Source organism: Ovis aries, chromosome 18 (assembly GCF_016772045.2).
Source record: "Ovis aries strain OAR_USU_Benz2616 breed Rambouillet chromosome 18, ARS-UI_Ramb_v3.0, whole genome shotgun sequence".
In the NCBI taxonomy this organism is placed as follows: Eukaryota; Metazoa; Chordata; class Mammalia; order Artiodactyla; family Bovidae; genus Ovis; species Ovis aries.
Genome location: NC_056071.1, coordinates 19360104 through 19378381, shown reverse-complemented (window position 1 = coordinate 19378381; position 18278 = coordinate 19360104). Strand labels below are relative to the sequence as shown.

Below are 18278 nucleotides of genomic sequence, written 5' to 3'. Positions count from 1 at the left end.
TTCATTTCTAGTCTTTTTTTCTGGCCCACGAGTGGGAGAGAATTTCAAGAAGATCTTCTCCTAAAGAGAGGAGCCCAGGAGTCAGGGCGAGGAAGGGTGGTGGTTGGAGGCAGGAGCCCAGGGCCCCGGCTGCAGTGGAACCTGTGGCAGACCTGCCGGAAGGAGGCCACACAGAGTGAACCCCAAGGTCACTGACCTGCCCAGGAGTGGCTGTTTGTTAGTCCAGGTCCTGCTCTGAGGTGTTCAGGGCCAGCTCTGACCAGGAAGAGGGCTGGGGGTGCTCTGTATGAGGGTTCCATGCAGGGTACCTGTGTGCTGAGCCCAGCCCAGACGGGCCCCCTGCCCTGGGAGGGGTCTGCTCATGTGAGCCCTGTGCCCTGGGAGGGCCCTGTGAACAGGCTCCCTCTCTGCAGTTGGCACAGAGCTGCTTAGGATGCAGATTAAAGTCAGCCGAGGACAGGTGTCAGGGGTCCAAGCTCGCTATGCTCGCCACATGGCACGGGTGTTGAGGCAAGGATATGACTGTATCCTAAGTGCCGGCTGATGAAAATAACGGCCGATTAATGTCTCCAAATAACCCTGTTGTTGGGTTCTGGATGCCAGGTTCTTTTATGAATTAGAGGAGGAGGTGAGGAAGCAAACTAAAAAAGTTGTTAATCTTGCAAATACCTTGGGAGAACACCAAGCCTCAGGCAGGGGATATGTTAATCTCTTCCTTCCTGCCATCCACAGGTGGACAGGGTTCTGAACAAAGGCACTTTAAGAGGCAGGCAGAGGGGCGGGATTCTCTGAGGCAGGCCATTATGTGTGATTATAGTAACAAAAGTAAGAGAGAGCAAGTCAAAGACACAGTTCCAACATGGAGTCAGAACTGGCTTATTCCTGAACATCCTAAGGTGCAGGGTTTATTCAGGTCCTCCCCTTGCCCTTCCCCTCCCCTAGAGCCTGGCCCCACTCACCCACTCCCTGTCTCTGGACTTGCCTGTTCTGGATGTTTATTATAAATGCAGTCATATAGTTTGTGATTATTCTGGGCTGTATGTTGGTGTCCCCCTCAAAATGCACATGTTGAAACCTAACCCCCAAGGTGATGGTGTGAGGAGGTGATGAGAGTGGAGACCCCATGAATGGGATTAGTGCTTTTATGAAAGAGACCCCCCTTCCTCCATGTGAGGATGCAGTAAAAACCCCGGCCCCCACCAAGAACAGAGCTTCACCAGAACCTGACCATCCTGACGCCCTGATCTCAGACGTCTGGGCTACAGAGCTGTAGGAAATGGGTTCCTGTTTCTGAAGCCCCCAGCCTTCTGTTTTGCTATGGCTGCCCGGGCAGACCAAAACAGTGCGTCCTTCTGGGCCTGCTTCTCTCGCTGAGCAGTGTGTGTTCACGTTCATCCCCACTGTAGCCTGTGTCAGAGCTTCACTCCTTTTCATGGCCGAGTCATAGTCCACTGTGTGAGTGGACCACATTCTGTCTACCCCTTCTCTCATCCATCCACCCATCCACACATCCATCTACCCATTATCCATCATCCATCATCCATCCATCCATTCATCCATGCATTCACCCATCCAGCATCCAGCATCCATCCATCCAACACCCATCCATTCACCCATCCATCATCCATCATTAATCCACCCATCCATCTACCCATCATCCATCATCCATCATCCATCCATCCACCCATCCACCCACCGATCAATCTGTTAGGGGAAGCACACTGATTGAAACCGCCCACCCTGGCCAGGCACCATGGTAACCATTTGCATGAGTTGTTTTATGACAGGAGATCCTGATAAGGAATACAGAACTAAGAAGCCACCATCAACCGGAAGGGTTCGGGAAAGGTCGAAAGGAGACACCGCGTGTCTGCCCACTTCCCAGAATCCCTCTTGCTAGCATCCATCTTGGCTGAGCGATGCGTGCGCCACCAGGAAAGACTGAATTAGAATGATTGGCCAAAGACCACCCCGGAAGCTAATCCCATCACCATAAAACCCGAGTCTGCAAGCCACATGGCAGAGCAGTTCTCCTGGTTCCCTTACCCTCCTGCTCTCCATCTGGGTGCCCTTTCCCAATAAAATCTCTTGCTTTGTCAGCACGTGTTGTTATGCCCAGAGTCCGAGTCCCCCAAACTGAGAGAATAAGACGTCCACAGCAATGCAAAAGCATAAAGGGGTTTATTACTAGCTTGAGCCAGGGCCCAGGTTTCATCCAGCACAGTGGAATCCGACAAGAGCCCCGAGCTCTGAATCACATATACTTTTATACAGACGGTTCTTTGTTTCTGTAACAGCATAGCTGATTGGTTAAACCGTATGCGCGTGGGGGACTTTTAAACCTCGCATCCCTATCTGGATTGGCTCGGGTCTGGCGTGGGCGGGGGCCTACGGGGATTTTTCTGATTGGTCTAGCTACACTGCCTGCGGGAGTTCCCAGAGCCTCAGCTTTCCTCAGGCCTCGCCTGCCCCTTAGAGCCTGTCCTGGCTTCAGTTTGGTCCTGTCAGTGTCTCCTCGGACAATTCTTTTCCAAGTGTTAGACAAGAGTCCAGTTTTGGGCCCTGGAAGGGGTCCCCCTTCCTGCAACAAATCCATCCATCCATCATCCATCCATCCATCTGAGAGGCTAACTTGCAGGAAGGTCAGGGGTCTCCAATGCTTTTTTCTCTCTCTTACAAATGGGAACTAACAATTTCAGCCTCACTCCTTTGAACTGTATCCTGAAAAACTGGGATAGATTTGATCCCCAGAGCTTAAAGAAGACCCACACTTATTTCCATATAAGAAGCAGTATCCACTGAAGCCTGAGGTTAAGGAAGGGTTAAAACCTATCATTGAGAATTTAAAGGAGCAGAGGCTATTAATTCCCTGTAACAGTCCATGCAACACTCCTATTTTGGGTATAAAGAAATCAAGTAGTAGATGGAGACTAGTTCAAGATTCATGAAAAATAAATGAGACTGTAGCTCCTTTATACCCCGTGTGCCTAATCCTTATACTCTATTGTCTGAAATTCCTGAACGAGGCAAATATTTCTCAGTGATTGATTTAAAAGATGCTTTCCATTCAGTGCCTTTCGCGGAGGAAAGTCAATTTCTATTTGCCTTTGAAGACCCTATGCAGCCAGCTTTTCAGTTAACCTGAACATTTTTGCCCCAGGGATTTCGTGACAGCCCTCACCTATTTGGGTAAAGTTTGTCAGGAAATCTACAAAACTTGAATAGCTCCGAAGCAGTGGCGCTACAATATGCAGATGCTATTCTGCTCTGCGCTGAGAGAGAGGAAGCTTGTTCGCGAGAGCCTCAGATTTCTTTAACTCTCTGACAGGCTGCGGTTACAAGGCATCAAGGGAAAAGGCTCAGCTTTGTCAACAATCTGGTAGATATCTGGGCCTAATCATATCAGAAGGGACTAGGACTATAGGCCCTGAGAGAACTAAGCCTATATTAAAGCACTCCCTTCCTATAACTTTAAGACAATTGAGAGGATTTTGGGGAATCACAGGCTACTGACACATTTAGATTCTGGGTTATAGGGAACTTGCCCGGCCTTTATATAAACTTATAACTGAGACTCAGCAGGCCCAAACCGACAAACTGGTTTGGTCTCCAGATACTCAAAAGGCTTTTAAGCCTCTTCAGACTGCTTTCCTGCAAGATCCTGCTTTGAGCTTGCCCACAGGGTCAGAATTTAATTTGTTTGTCACTGAAAGAAAAAGTATAGCCTTGGGAGTTTTGACACAACCCTGAGGGCCTCACCAGCAACCTATTGCTTATCTAAGCAGAGAATTAGATGTGATTTCACGTGGGTGGCCCCACTGCCTAACAGTAATTGGGGCAGCGGCTTTATTAACACCTGAAGAACTCAAAATAATTAATGGATGAAATCTTACTGTACTGACTTCTCATGATGTGAGTGGACTCTTAAACTCTAAGGTTAATACTTGGATGACAGTCAGCTTCTTAAATATCAGTCATTGTTGTTAGAAGGACCGATAACTAAGCTTAAAGTATGTGGAAATTTAAATCCTGCCACTTTCCTTCCTGAGAAGGAAAATGAAACACCTGATCACAATTGTTCCCAATTTCTAACTTTAAACTATGCAGCTCAGGAAAATCTAATGGACACCCCATTAGGCAATCCTGACACTGAAATATTTACAGATGGCAATTCTTTAGTTCAGGATGGGAAGCACGAAGCAGGTTACGCCGTGGTGATGGCTGAACGGGTTTTAGAAGCAAAATCTCTCCCCCAGGGAACCAGTGCTCAGTTAGCAGATTGTGGCTCTGACCTGAGCTCTAGAGCTAAGCAAAGGACAGCGGATAAATATCTACACTGATTCTAAGTATGTTTATTTGACCTTACACGCTCATGCTGCAATATGGAAAGGAAGACAGTTTGAAACAGCAACAGAAGAACCTATTAAGCATTTCAGAGAGACTGAGAGACTTTTAACTGCTATCTATTGTCCTAAAGAAGTAGCTGTTATGCATTGCAAAGGGCACAGCAGGGATGGGAGTAAAGTAGCTGAAGGTAATCAGTTGGCTGACTCAAGCCAGAAAAGTGGCACTTTAAGAAACCCCTTCCCTGCAGAAGCCTTTGATCAGGACAGGTCCTGTGAAACAGAAAAAAAACACAATATACTGGAAGAATTAGAAAGATATGAGAAAAGAGGAGCAAAGATTACTGCTAAAGGATGGTTACAGTCCGAGGATGGATGATTAATTCCTGAAAATGCTCAGTGGAAAATTCTTAAGGGCTTACACACTTTTAGGTGTAGAGAGTACTTACCAGATGGCTTCTCGTTTGTTTGAAGGTAAAAATGTAGTGAACACTTTAAAGAACATTATCAGAATATGTGAAGTTTGTCAGAAAAATAATCCAAAGGCTTAAAATCTAGCAAAATCTGGATTACAATGAAGTGGAATCCTGGCGAGGACCGGGAAATTGATTTTACTCATATGCCAAAAGCTAATGCATATTCTTGCTTACAAGTTTGGGTGGAGGCTTTTACTGGATGGATTGAGGATTTTCCCTGTCGTGGTGAACAGGCTAAGGAGGTTATAAGAATTTTAACCCATGAAATTATCCCCACGTTTGGGCTGCCACGGGGCCTTCAGAGTGACAATGGCTCCGCCTTTAAAGCTGCTGTAACTCAGGGGGTGTCTAAAGCTCTAGGAATAGAATATCACTTACACTGTTCCTGGAGACCCCAATCCTCAGGAAAGGTTGAAAAAGCTAATGACACTATCAAAAGACATCTGCGCAAATTAACTCAAGAGACGCAGGACAGTTGGATTAAAGTCCTACCCATAGCTTTAATGAGGGCTCGGACTGCCCCTCAAAAGGAGGGACTGTCCCCCTTTGAATGTATTTATGGAAGGTCTTTTTTATGCACAGACATTGTTATAGACCCTGAAGCCTTAGAATTAACTAAATATGTAACTCAGCTCTCAGCTTTTCAACAGGCATTAACGAAACTCTGGGGGGTGACTCCTGACCCAGCCTCTGAGTCCAGCAAGCCTCTATTTGAGCCAGGAACCGAGGTCCTGGTAAAAATATTGGGATCTGGAGGCCAGTCCCTCGAGCCCCTCTGGAAAGGTCCTTACCAGGTTATTCTTTCTTCTCCCACAGCTGTCAAAGTGGCAGGAATTGATTCGTGGGTGCCTCACACTCGAGTTAAGAGGTGGCACCCTGACCAGAACTAAGTGACGTCATTTTATGTCTTCACTTTCTATGCTCTGACTTTGTACTTTTCAGATGGGCCTGAACATCTATGTGAGCCTACTTCTACTGACCCCAAACGTCCTGAGTGTGCCGTTTGATCCTCAAGACAATGCCTTCCTGTCCTGGGCTCCTACGCTGCATTTCACAACTGATCTAACTGCTGGGTCTGCGGAGCGCTGCTCTCTTCATCAGTGGAAGGCTTCCCTTGGTGGACATCTCCATTTCAAGGAAAAGACTTTCTCCAAGACTGCAAATACCTTCGACAGCAATCATATACGATGCCTCTTCTTAATCTGATGACATCTAACAACCCTAAGATGGACTGGTGCAACACTTTGTACTTTATGGACATAAGGTGACTTTTAATTTTGATTATACATTGTCTCGGTTTAATGACTATTTCACTACACATAAGGTAAATGGGTCTAGATATGGTGGCTTTTTACCTGACGTTTATCAAATACGGGATGAGGTTATATGGCTAACTCCTGAAAAAGGACGTTTAATATCTAGTGCGCCTATTTGCTGGGAACAAATAGAGCCATCCCCAGAAGTTAGCCAACAACTTAATTATAATGATTGGAAAAATTGGGATTTTTGCCTCAGGAAATATGCAGTGTAATCATTCCCATGTTTTCCAACCCCAGTTCAGGTCCTCCCTCTGCCTGGCCAAGCACTGATTGGGACTGGATATCTCAGTCATGCTGGCTTGCTCCAAAAGGGACCTTTTGGTATGTGGCTCTTACCTATGGGCATGGCTTCCCCCTGGCTGGATAGTGAGATGCACCCTAGGTCTAGCTTTTACTCACGGCTTCATATTTTCAGAGCTTCCAGAAAAGCCAGCCAACTTACCACACCTTAAAACTCGGTGGGCAAAGTCTGTATTTCACTGGTGTAATTATTTGGCTGTGTTATGCCCAAGTCACGAAATCTCCCAATGACCACCAGGGAGCCGACATCGGATGCAAAAGCAAGAGAGTTTTTATTACCGAGCTTGAGCTGGGGCTCCCACCGTTACTGACGCAGCGGCTAAGGAGAGGAGCCCCAAGTTTTGGGTTACACTGCTTATATAGGGAATATTCAGGTGAAAGGGTAACAAAGGGGGTGTTCAGGCTGAAGGACTACTGATTGGTTACCCTCTTCTATAGGGTTGTGTGTGGATTTCTAATTGTTTTTTTTTTACTTCCACGGTAAATCATTAGTTCCAAGGTAAATCACAAATGTAACTCATTACTTCCAAGGTAAATCACAAAAGTAAGTCATTACTTCCAAGGTAAATCACAAATTCTTGAACTTAAAGTCAGGAGGTTTAACCTAAGGGCTGACTGGCTCGCGCACAGTGGGGCAAGTGTAGGCAATATCCAAAGTCTAAGTCTGTTTGCCCGGTACCTTTGCAAAATGGAGTTCTTTTACAAGATGGAGAAGCTCAGGCTCTTCAGCTGCAGAGTTTGTTCCCTCTTTGGGAACTACAGATGTTATGCTACAAGTGGATGCTGTGACTAATTTTACTCAACAGGCATTGCAAGAGTCTCAAAAAGCTATTTCAGCTCTTAATGCTGAACAAGCACAAGTTAGAAAGGTGGTTTTACAAAACAGATTGGCCTTAGATATTCTGACACCTTCACAGGGAGGAATTTGTGCCATGATTCACACCCCGTGCTGTACATATATACCTGATGTGAGCACTAACGTTACTCATTTTACTAAACACATGAACAGGACGACTCAGGCTGTGGATACTCCTGAAGACTCAACTGCCTCACTTTGGACGTTAACTAGTTCCCCACGGTGGAAAATTATCTTGTGGAAAATTATCTTAATAACAATAATTCTGATTGTTCTGTTTTTGCTGTTTTCTCCCTGCATCTGTAACTGTGTAGCTGGATTTGTTTCTAGTTGCATGAAGGCTTTTAAGTTACAAATGGTTGCTCAGACTCCTGCAACTGCCGCAGCTTCCTCCATCTACTACTCGGGGCCCCTGGATCAGAGACCCTCAATATGAGGATTAGGAGAATATGCCTCACCAATTTAGGGACAATGCCCCTTATCAGCTCGGAAGCAGTTATGGAAGGAGAATGAAGCCCCTTTCCCTAGGCAACATAATTCTCCTAGAAGAAAAGCGGAGATTGAGAAGGTAACAGGCAGGAAGGCCAGGGGTCTCCAAATGGAGGAAATAGGCTGCAAGTGTCAGACATTTTTACCTCTCTCTTAAGCGCCAGGAGGAAACAAACTAGTGCTATATATTTACCCCGTCTGTATACAAATATAAAAACAGGTTTCTCTTAAAATTTTGTGTTGCCTTAATGACACCCGGTTCTACCTAAACTTAACTTTTCTCAAACCTTGAGCTAACCAATGCATTTTTCTTATGGAAATGTTTGTCTTAAACTATGTTAATAAACTATGCATTTACCCTGGACTCTGTCTTCAAGTCAATTCCGCCTAAAGGCTCAGAACCCACTTGATAAACCAGTATGTTATACTCATTTTTCTCCTAATCTGTGTTAATGAAACGATATATTTGTGTGGAAATCTGCCTTTCTTCAAGGTTTATGTCAATCGTTTCATGGCCTAGGATGACTCACCTGGTGCCAGTGTTATCTCAAAATGCATGTTGTGGGTGAGGGGCCTGGTGCCTTTCTCTGAATTTTGAGATAATGCCTTTCTTTAATTAGCAGACTGCTAGTAGCTATATAACATGACTGAAAGACTAGCAAGGGGGCACTCTTTCTGCAGCCTTCTAATGTCTATGTCAGAAGCTTTCTCTATCCCTTTTATGCTTTAATGAAACTTTATTACACCGAAGTTCTCAGCGATCAAGCCTCATCTCTGGCCTCAGATTGAATTCTTCTCCTCCAGACGTCAAGAATCCTGGTGTCTTTCATGGTTCAGCAACAACCTTTCACATCCATCATCCATCATCCAGCCATCCACCCCCTCCCCTATCCCCTAGCCACCACAAACCCACTTTCATTTTTTGTGAATTTACCTGTTCGAGACATTTCCTATAAGTGGAGTCACGTGCTGTGTGTCCTTCTCTGTCTGCTTCTGTCACTGAATATTGTGTGTTCGAGGTCCATCCACATTGTAGCCTGTGTCGGAGCTTCACTCCTTTTCATGGCTGAGTCATATTCCACTGTGTGGATGGACCTCACTGTGTGTATCTGTTCGATCACTTATTGATGGTCATTTGGGTGGCTTCCTCCTTTTGGCTGTTGGAAATTGGGCTGCTGTGAACATGTGTGCACAAGTGTTTGGGTTTATCCATAAGCGTGGAATTGCTGGGTCATGTGGTGACTCCAAGTTTGATATTTCGAGGAACTGCCAGACTGTTTTCCAAAACGGCAGCACCATTTCACCATTCCCACCAGTGCTGTTGGAAGGTTCAAGCTTCTCTCCTTATTGTTGTCTGACTAACGCAGGCACAAACGTGTATCTGTAATCAGTGATACACAGGGATTATCAGCTTCCTTCCTTTCGCATACACACAGAAATCTCTATTTCTGACCTATACCCAGAAATACGTGTCTCTAAGAGACACTCCACAAGGATTATCCGCTTCCTTCCTCATATACAGAGAAAATTGCCCGTGAGATAGATAATCCTCAAAGACCTGACGCTCAGCACCTTGCTCAACCTTCTGCAATAAGCTCTATGGCGAAAGAATCCGAAAAAGGACAAATACACTCCACGGATACGTCCTGCCTGAACCAGGTGGCTGTACCCTGGCAGCAATCGCAACATTGCAAATCAACTATACTGCAAGGTAGCATCGGCAAGATGTTGGAGAAAAGGAAAGAAGAGTGGTGCCTACTCTATTATCTCCAGCCTCCCTGACGTGGGATGCTGTCCCAGCCCTGGAGGCTGAGCAGCTTCGGTTCCATTGCTGGACTGGGGTGGGGTCCACCCAACCTGGCACGGTGCCCTTCGGTTAACCCTTCTTAAAGGCCTACCGTCTGCTGTGTTCTGGCTGGGACCAGAGTCTCGAGTGGGATCAAGGGCTGGAGGACCTTGGGGGCAACAGACACCCAGCCACCACGTCTCCTGGTGCTGAGGTTCCCAACTCAAGCCTCCTTCCTGAGAGTGCTGCCTCCTGGCACCTCAGCACCCTCAGCAGGACGCTGTGGCCCCGGATGGGACAGTGGAACAGAGGGTTGTGAAGCTTTAGGGAGGAGAAGTACTGAGCCACCAGCCCTTAAGTGTTTGGTCAGGCACAGTCCACTCCAATTCACATCCCAGGAAGCCAACTTTCCCTAGGCTTTCCTTGCTGGAGGGTCCAGAGGCGGGCGTGAGAAATGGCTGCCCCCTTGTGGACATTTCCTGTAACTTCAACTCGACCACCGGTGCTCCAATTCAGAAAGCCTGGCGGGCTGTTCATGACAGCTATCCTCAAGAAATGTCCCGGGGCAGGTACTGCCAAAATAAATTCCAAACACAACAAACCTTCTAGAAGCCACTTGCCACAGGTAAATTTTCCTCCCACGATTTCAGGGGGGAAAAAATCCAAAACACCAAATCTCCATCACAGAAGACGTCAGCATCTGTAATTACCTCAGGAATGACAATCAAAAGTGACAATAAGGACTCAGTCCCCACCAGTCAGAAGGGCCACCATCAAACATCTACAAACAACAAATGCAGGACAGCAGCGGGAAGGGAGGGAATGCCCCTCCTCTGTCTTGGGAAAGGACAATGGCAACACCCACAGTGACAGTCTCCAAATGCCAGAAAAAAACATTATCAGGAAAGCTAACCCTAGGATCTGCTCCCATATTTTCAGACAGGAAATATAGAAAATTAGATTCTCCTGTATAGATATATGCATCCATGTTTTCATACAGGAAATATAAGAACTTTTATTTTCAAATAGGAAATATAAAAAATCAATTTTTACACATGGAAATATGCACCCATACTTTCTTACAGGAAATCTAGAAAATTCTATTTTCATATATGGAAATATGCACCCATGTTTTCATATATGAAATGTAGAAAATTCTATTTATATGTGTGGAAATATCCACCCATATTTTCAAAAATGAAATATACAAAGTTCTATTTTCATGTATGGAATATCCATTCATATTTTCATATATGAAATAAAGAAAAGATTAAAATAATGCCATTTTCAGCAACATGAACCTTGAGATTATCATAGAAGGTGAAGTAAGTCAGAAACACAAATACCATATCAGAAAACTTACATGTGGAACCTAAAATATGACACAAATAAAATTATCCGTGAAACAGAGACAGACTCACAGACACAGAGAACTAATGGTTACCAGTGGGAAGAGTGAAGTGAGAGGGCCAATATAGGGGTAGGGGATTAAGAGATACAAACCACTAAATATAAAATGAATAAGTTACAAGCATACAGCAGACAGCAGAGGGAAATAAAGGCGTTATTTTGTAATGCCTTTAAATCAAGTATAGTCAGTAAAAACGATGAATGAGCATGTTGTACACTGAAAACAAACATAGTACTCTAAATTAACTGTACTTCATTTTAAAAAATAGTTGAAGGCTAGCTATAAATACAAAAAATAATCAACAGAAAAAAATTAGCAAAATAAAAATGGGAAATTTTTAAAAATAAAAGATGCTATCAAGAAACTAACTTTGATGAGATTTTTTAAAATCACATGAAGTAGATTTAATCTTAATTTTTGCTTCATGAAGAACTAATTAGTCAAGTCAATAAATCTAACTAGAGGATAAATATGGTTTTTTTTTTAAGTTGAGTTGCTTTTGTCAGTGTTCTCTGATAAAACACTTTAGCATTATTTTTGATGCCTACATTTTTATTTCATTTCACAATTCTCTAAAATAGAAGTCACTTAGAAATCTTACTATTTCAAATTAAGACTTTTGTATGTATATACTGAGATGTAAGCAGTGTACTTGAGTTAGAACAGTTATCACAAGTCTTTAAAAGCATTACTCAAAAGGCACAATGATTTTCACTGCGGTTCCTGGATGCTATTTACTAAATCAGAAGCTTTAGAACTGCTCATACTCTCATATATGAGCTACAGAAAATTCTATTTTCATATATGAACTATACACCCATATTTTATGCTCATATATGAAATATAGGAAATTTTATGTTCATATATAAAATATGCACCCATATTATCATACATGAAACATGGAACATTGTATTTATATATGTGAAATATGCCCCCATATGTTTATACATGAAACATAGGAAATTCTATTTTCATAAATAGCAATATGCCACATTATATTCATACAGGAAATATAAGAAATTCTATTTTCATATGTGGCAATATGCCCCTATATTTTCACATGTGAAATATGGGAAATTCTATTTTCCCATATGAAATATGCCACCATATTTTCATACAGGAAATATATAAAATTCCATATTTCATAGAAGGAAATCTTCCCCTTATTTCCATATGTGAAATATATAATATTCCATATTTCATAGATGCAAATCTGCCCCGCTATTTCCATATGAGAAATAAAGAAAATATTAAAATAAAGCCATTTTCAGCAACATGAACCTACAGCTTCTCATACTAAGTGAAGAAAGTCAGAAAGCGAAGACAAGTGCCGTATGGTGTCACTTGTGTGTGGAACCCAGAATATGACGTGAATGAACTTATCCACGAGCCAGAAGCAGACTCACAGACACAGAGATCTGATGATTACCAGTGGGGAGAGGAGGTGGGAGGGGTAAAACAGGAGTAAGAGATACAAACCACCATGTGTAAAATAAATAAGCTACAAGGATACAGTAAACAGCTGAGGAGAATTATAGCCATTATTTTGTAATACCATTTGTCATTGTTGTTCAGTTGCTCAGGCGTGTCCAACTCTTTGCGACTCCGTGGACTGCAGCACGCCAGGTTTCCCTGTCCCTCACTGTCTCCTCAAGTTTGCTCAAACTTGTCCTTTGAGTTGATGATGCCATCCAACCATCTCATCCTCTGTCTCCCCTTTCTCCTCCTGCCCTCAATCTTCCCAGCATCAGAGTCTTTTCCAGTGAGTCAACTGTAGGCATCCCGTGGCCAAAGTGTTGGAGCTTCAGTCCTTCAGTCCTTCAGCATCAGTCCCTCCTATGAATATTCAGGACTGATTTCCTTTAAGAGTGACTGTTTTGATCTCCTTACTGTCCAAGGGACACCCTCGAGTCTTCTCCAGCACCACAATTCGAAAGCATCTTTGGCACTCAGCCTTCTTTATGGTTCATCTGTCATATGTGTACACAACTTGTGGAAAAACCATAGGTCGACGAGATGGACTTTGTCAGCAAAGTGATGTCTCTGCTTTTTAAACATGCCACATACATACACAAATATGTATGTGATTTTGGTGAGAGGGTCCATGCAACCAGGTCTTTTTAGGTGACTGCTATTTGAGAGGAACACATACCTTAGTTAACGATATTAGTGCTTTTCTAAGTATGGGAAGATGCAAGTCCCTGAGTCCATAAATATTTCTCTGGTGAATATTTAATTGAGGGCTGGTTCTGCCGGGTCTCCCAGAGAGCAAAGCACCTCATCCAGATCTTCACTCTGATTTCCCTCCAGGATGGATACGAGGTCAGCAACAACCATGGCTGATGACTTGATTCTTGTCAACCTGAGTGGTGGGCAACATTCTTTATTACACAATCCCGTCCATTTTAGTTTTATTTTCAATAAAATTTGGGAGGCATCTTTGACGAATTTGTCTCAAGAGTTAAGAATTTCCCTGATAAACCACTCAAATGCTCTTACTCACCCAGTCCTAGAAACAGCAGCAAGCTCCTCTGGGCCACCTGCCGTACAAGTCCCTCAGCCTCCGGGAAATGGTTCCCTCCTGTTGCTTCTTCCCATATCTAGAGTCACACTGTCACAGTCATGGGTCTTACAGACTATGCATCCGGTCAATTGTTTCAAGTCACTTGGTCATCGTTATTTTTATCTTAGGCCCCGTTAAACATTTGGTAATATAAGAAAAAAGTCATATAAAAGTAATGTAGGCAGAATACTAGTAATAGAACTTGTGGTATTAATAAAGTCATAAATAAGCATTGTTATCTCCTAAGGAGTTACATGGCTGCACCAGGAAAAGAAAAATTCATCTTTATGGCTGAGCAGGTATTTCTGCCCTTAGGGAAGATTAGTTAACACATAACGTGGATGCACAATCCACACTAGAGGTGAGGCAGGAGGCCAAACAGGCAGAGAATAAATTTATATTTTTCTTGTCTTCCTAAAAATATGGAAATTACTACATTACTTCTTAATATTGTTCTGCCATGGGAACCACTTCCTGGGAGCCCTCCCCACCTATGCAACCTGCCCCTGGGTGAGGATCACACACTTCATCCCAGAACAGGAGTGAGGGGCAGCAGAGGGGGTCCTTCCCCTCCCCTCCCCCACAGCTCTGCTGGCCTGGCCCCTCTGGCCCTGGTGACGCCAGGATGCTGGGCTCTGAGGCTTTGTGGCTGAGAGTACACACACACACCCCACACACACACACCCTACACACACACATCACACACATACACCACACACACCACACACACACACACCACACACACCACACACACAACACACAAAACACACACACAGACACACTCAGCATGTATAAAGACACACACACACAACACACACATACACACACACACTCAGCATGTACAAAGACACACACACACACACACCTTTAAAAGGAGGCACCCGGGAGCTGGCAGGGCCCCTTTAAGAGCTCGGGGATCAGTTGCTGGGCATTATGGTGGGTCCCACCTCTTCTTTCCTAACACTGGGCCATTCTCTAGGATTTGGCCGGGGTGGTAAATGGTGGGCTGGAGGGGTGGAGACAGGGGAATAGAGACTCAGGGAGGGTTTCCTTGAGAGGGTGGTTTGCTTGCAAGAGGAGGAAGTCTGCTTGGCAGCTTTGAGCTCCAGGCAAATTTGGGGTAATTAGGATCTGTGGATTTCATATGTTTTTTTACTTTTATCTTGTGTGTCTGCTGGTTGTGTCCAACTCTTTGCGACCCCAGGGACTGTAGCCCACCACGCCCCTCTGTCCATGAAATTCTCTAGGCAAGAATACTGGAGAGGGTTGCCGTTCCCTTCTCCAAGGGATCTGCCTGACCCAGGGATCAAACCTAGGGCTCCTGCATTGCAGGCAGATTCTTTACTCTCTGAGCTAAAAGTTTAAAAACTAACATTGTAGACGTGGTACAGGGGACACTACCTCTGGACAACGCTTCTTGCAGTGATTGACTGCAGGGGCTGATGGGCACCAAGAGCTCCAAGAATTTTTAAAAATGATGCACATTTACATGGATCTCATTATTCTTGAGTCACAAAGAAACAAGACGCAGCACCAGAAAGCAGCTGGCACACGGACACACACGTGTGTGCTGCACACATTCAACAAACGCAGTTCCCTTGACTGGCAGCAGAAATCCCCATCCCGTTCAAACCACGCCAGAAAAAGTAAAATGAAAGGAGCCTTCTCTCTTAAAATTAGGGCCACCCAGTAACGCGTGCCCTTCTAACCAGAAAAGAAATCCAGGTAACATCAGCTTTAAGGCTGCAGTGGCCATGCTCTTCTCCCGGCAGAGGCAGGGCCTGCTGTTTTGATCACTGAGGCAGGAGAGCCACATCCCTTCCCCTCACAAACACTGCAGACAGGTGTCTTCAAGACCCTGGGTTTCTCTGCCAGCTCCTACTTTGATTCCTCAGAGAGTAGTTGGGATGGAAGGGTATCTACCCCTGGCTTCCTCTAAGATGCCCTTGAGGCAGCGGGTGTTCACTGAGCCTGCAAAAATTCTGGAGCCAATCTCAGGTGGGGCTGGAACACCTGGAGCAACATGTGGGTCCCAGGGACCCAGGGTCTCTGCTTTAATCCTCTTGCTGCTGGAAATTATGGACCTCTAGAGATTTATTTTTTAACTTAAAGGAAAGGTGGAGTGGACACCTCCCTCCACTGGGAGAAAGAGGGTCCAATCCCTATCTACCCTGCTCCCCAACCTCACTGCCTCATACTCACCCACATCAACTAAGGCATTGCCAGGGGACAGACATGCTTTGCAATGAGGCCCCTCCAGAGGCCCAGGGTGTGAACAGCTGCACAGAGAGCTGTGTGCTGTGGAGTCAGCACCTTAGGAGGTGGGAGCGGGTGGTGGGCAGAGAAGGAAGGAGTCTCAGGTCCTGATGGATCAGAAGAAGGAAAATGGGGAGAGGTGGTCAGGACACAGGAGATGAGAAAATTAAGAAAGATCAGAAAAGGGACAAAGAGTAGAAAATATAGGAAAGATGGAACAGTAAGTTCAGTGCAGTTCAGTTCAGTTGCTCAGTCGTGTCCAACTCTTTGTGACCTCATGGACTGCAGCACGCCAGGCCTTCCTGTCCATCATCAACTCCCAGAGTTTACCCAAACTCATGTCCATTGAATCGGTGATGCCATCCAACTATCTCATCCTCTGTCGTCAACTTCTCCTCCTGCCTTCAATCTTTCCCAACATCAGGGTCTTTTCAAATGGGTCAGCTCTTCGCATCAGGTGGCCAAAGTACTGGAGTTTCAGCTTCAACATTAGTCCTTCCAATGCACACTTGGAACTGATCTCCTTTAGGATAGACTGGTTGGATCTCCTTGCAGTCCAAGGGACTCTCAAGAGTCTTCTCCAACACCACAGTTCAAAAGCATCAATTCTTCAGCACTCAGCTTTCTTTATAGTCCAACTCTCACATCCATACATGACCACTGGAAAAACCATAGCCTTGACTAGATGGACCTTTGTTGGCAAAGTAATATATCTGCTTTTTAATATGCTGTCTAGGTTGGTTATAACTTTCCTTCCAAGGAGTAAGTGTCTTTTAATTTCAAGAGAAAGGGGCAGAAGAGAATGTGGGCAACCACCCTAAGCAGGAAGGAGTCAGAGCAGAAGGAGGGAAGGGAACAGAAAAGAGAGCGAGATGAGAGGGGAAGGGTGTGAGGAGGGAGAGAGGGAGCCAGGAAGAGGGCGTCAGAGAAGGCAGAGCTCAGTAATGAAATTTCTGTTAAGGAGAGGGATGGAGACGCGTGGGCAGAGCGTTACCCTACAAAAACCAGGGCCATGTATGCGCTGTCAGCCACGTAAGCTAGCAAGTTCATGGCCGTCAGGATGGCCACAGCCAGTCGTTGGTCCCAGACACACAGTGTGGGGGGAAGGTCACTGCTGCAAGTCATATCGTTGGACCTTAGAGGCTGGCCCCCAAAATTCTCATCAAACTGGTAGAGTGGCCAGAGGACCACCGCGGTGGTGTAGAGGAGGATGGAGAGCACGGTCTGCCCCACCAGGAAACCAGGGTAGGGAATGGACAGCCTTCTGTCGTTATCGCAGTCACATCCATTGATAAAGAAGTTCACGGCCCCCAGGACGAAACAGATGGAGTACACGACCACACAGCAAATCAGGGCTGGCTGGTGCCGGTACAAGTCAATGTTAGTGATGAAGCCGAAGATGACACAGGCCACGACGTGCTCCAGCCTCCTGATCACGCCTTGAAAGGTGGGCACGAAGCAGTATATATTGCCGGGCCGGGCACACACCCAGGCCACTTCCAAGGCATAAAGCACAGATGCCAAGGCTGAGAAGGCAGTGGCAGTGATGGCGTGGTTTTGGGCAGGACCCTGAGGCAAGTACTGGATGTAGGTGATGCCGAAGATGATGGAGGCTGAGAGGCAGATGAAGGTAAAATAAAAGGCGTAGGCATGGAGAAAACCATCCCAATAGTGGGGCAAGCGGGACCGGAATATACATAACTCAGTTAGGAGGATGAGGAGGGATGCAGAGAAGCAGAAGCACCAGACGAAGAAGCACCAGTTACCTATGCCCTCCCGCAGGGTGTCCTCGACGGCCACCAGCGAGAAGGGCACGCAGGTGGAGAGCAGCTGCCCCAGGCGGAGGAAATAGCTCACGATGGTCACAGAGTCCAGGCCTGAGAACAAGCTCATGGTGCTGTGATGGTGGTGCAAGTCTATGTCACCGATATGGCTGTGGTCTTCACTGAGGGAGAAAGGTCCAGCTCTGGAGGCGGATTAAGTCAGACGCCTGGAAAAGGCTCAGGGGGCCTGTGATGACTGAGGCTCAGGATATGTGACTCAGACCCCTGATAACAGCACAGCTGCTCTGCAGTTTTTTCTCCGCACCCATCACCCTCGGCCTTGTCAGACTTGTCTTATCCCGAAGCTCCCAGCTGGGTTGGGTCTGGCCTCAAATTACGAACGTTTTCGATCGTCCTGTGCTATGTGCTGTTATCTGCAGAGACACATGATAGTGTGGTCTCTATCTACACCCCCAAACCTTTGAGTCTTTGAAACTGGAAAAGAAATTAAAAGAAAAACCTTGTTTCGTAAGCAATTTGACCTGAACAGACATGAGACCATTTGTGGTCTATATTTCAATTAGTGTAAATGTTTCAAGAGTTCAGTTGTAGAAATACTAAGATGTTTGATTAAAAGGTGCTTCCAGGCCCCATTGGGTATTATGGCATGTAGGGAGATGCACCAGGTTATGTGATTAAAGCTAAAAACTATTGAG

At 45.3% G+C, this 18278-nt stretch overlaps 1 protein-coding gene across 2 annotated transcripts; it reads right to left on the bottom strand.

Annotated features, from left to right (window-relative positions):
- Positions 1-10558: 10558 nt before the first annotated feature.
- Positions 10559-17813, bottom strand: LOC101120114 (myeloid-associated differentiation marker-like). Of its 2 annotated transcripts, none has more exons than XM_060401629.1 (2): positions 13484-17813; positions 10559-13342 (listed from the first exon to the last, which is right to left on the bottom strand). In XM_060401629.1, the coding sequence occupies exon 1, from the start codon at positions 17690-17692 to the stop codon at positions 16790-16792; it is 903 nt and encodes a 300-aa protein (XP_060257612.1). In that variant the 5' UTR covers positions 17693-17813; the 3' UTR covers positions 10559-13342; positions 13484-16789. The 2 variants fall into 2 exon arrangements, with proteins under 2 accessions (XP_060257612.1, XP_042091606.1); XM_042235672.2 differs by having other exon boundaries at positions 15746-17813.
- Between the last annotated feature and the right edge of the window lie 465 nt (positions 17814-18278).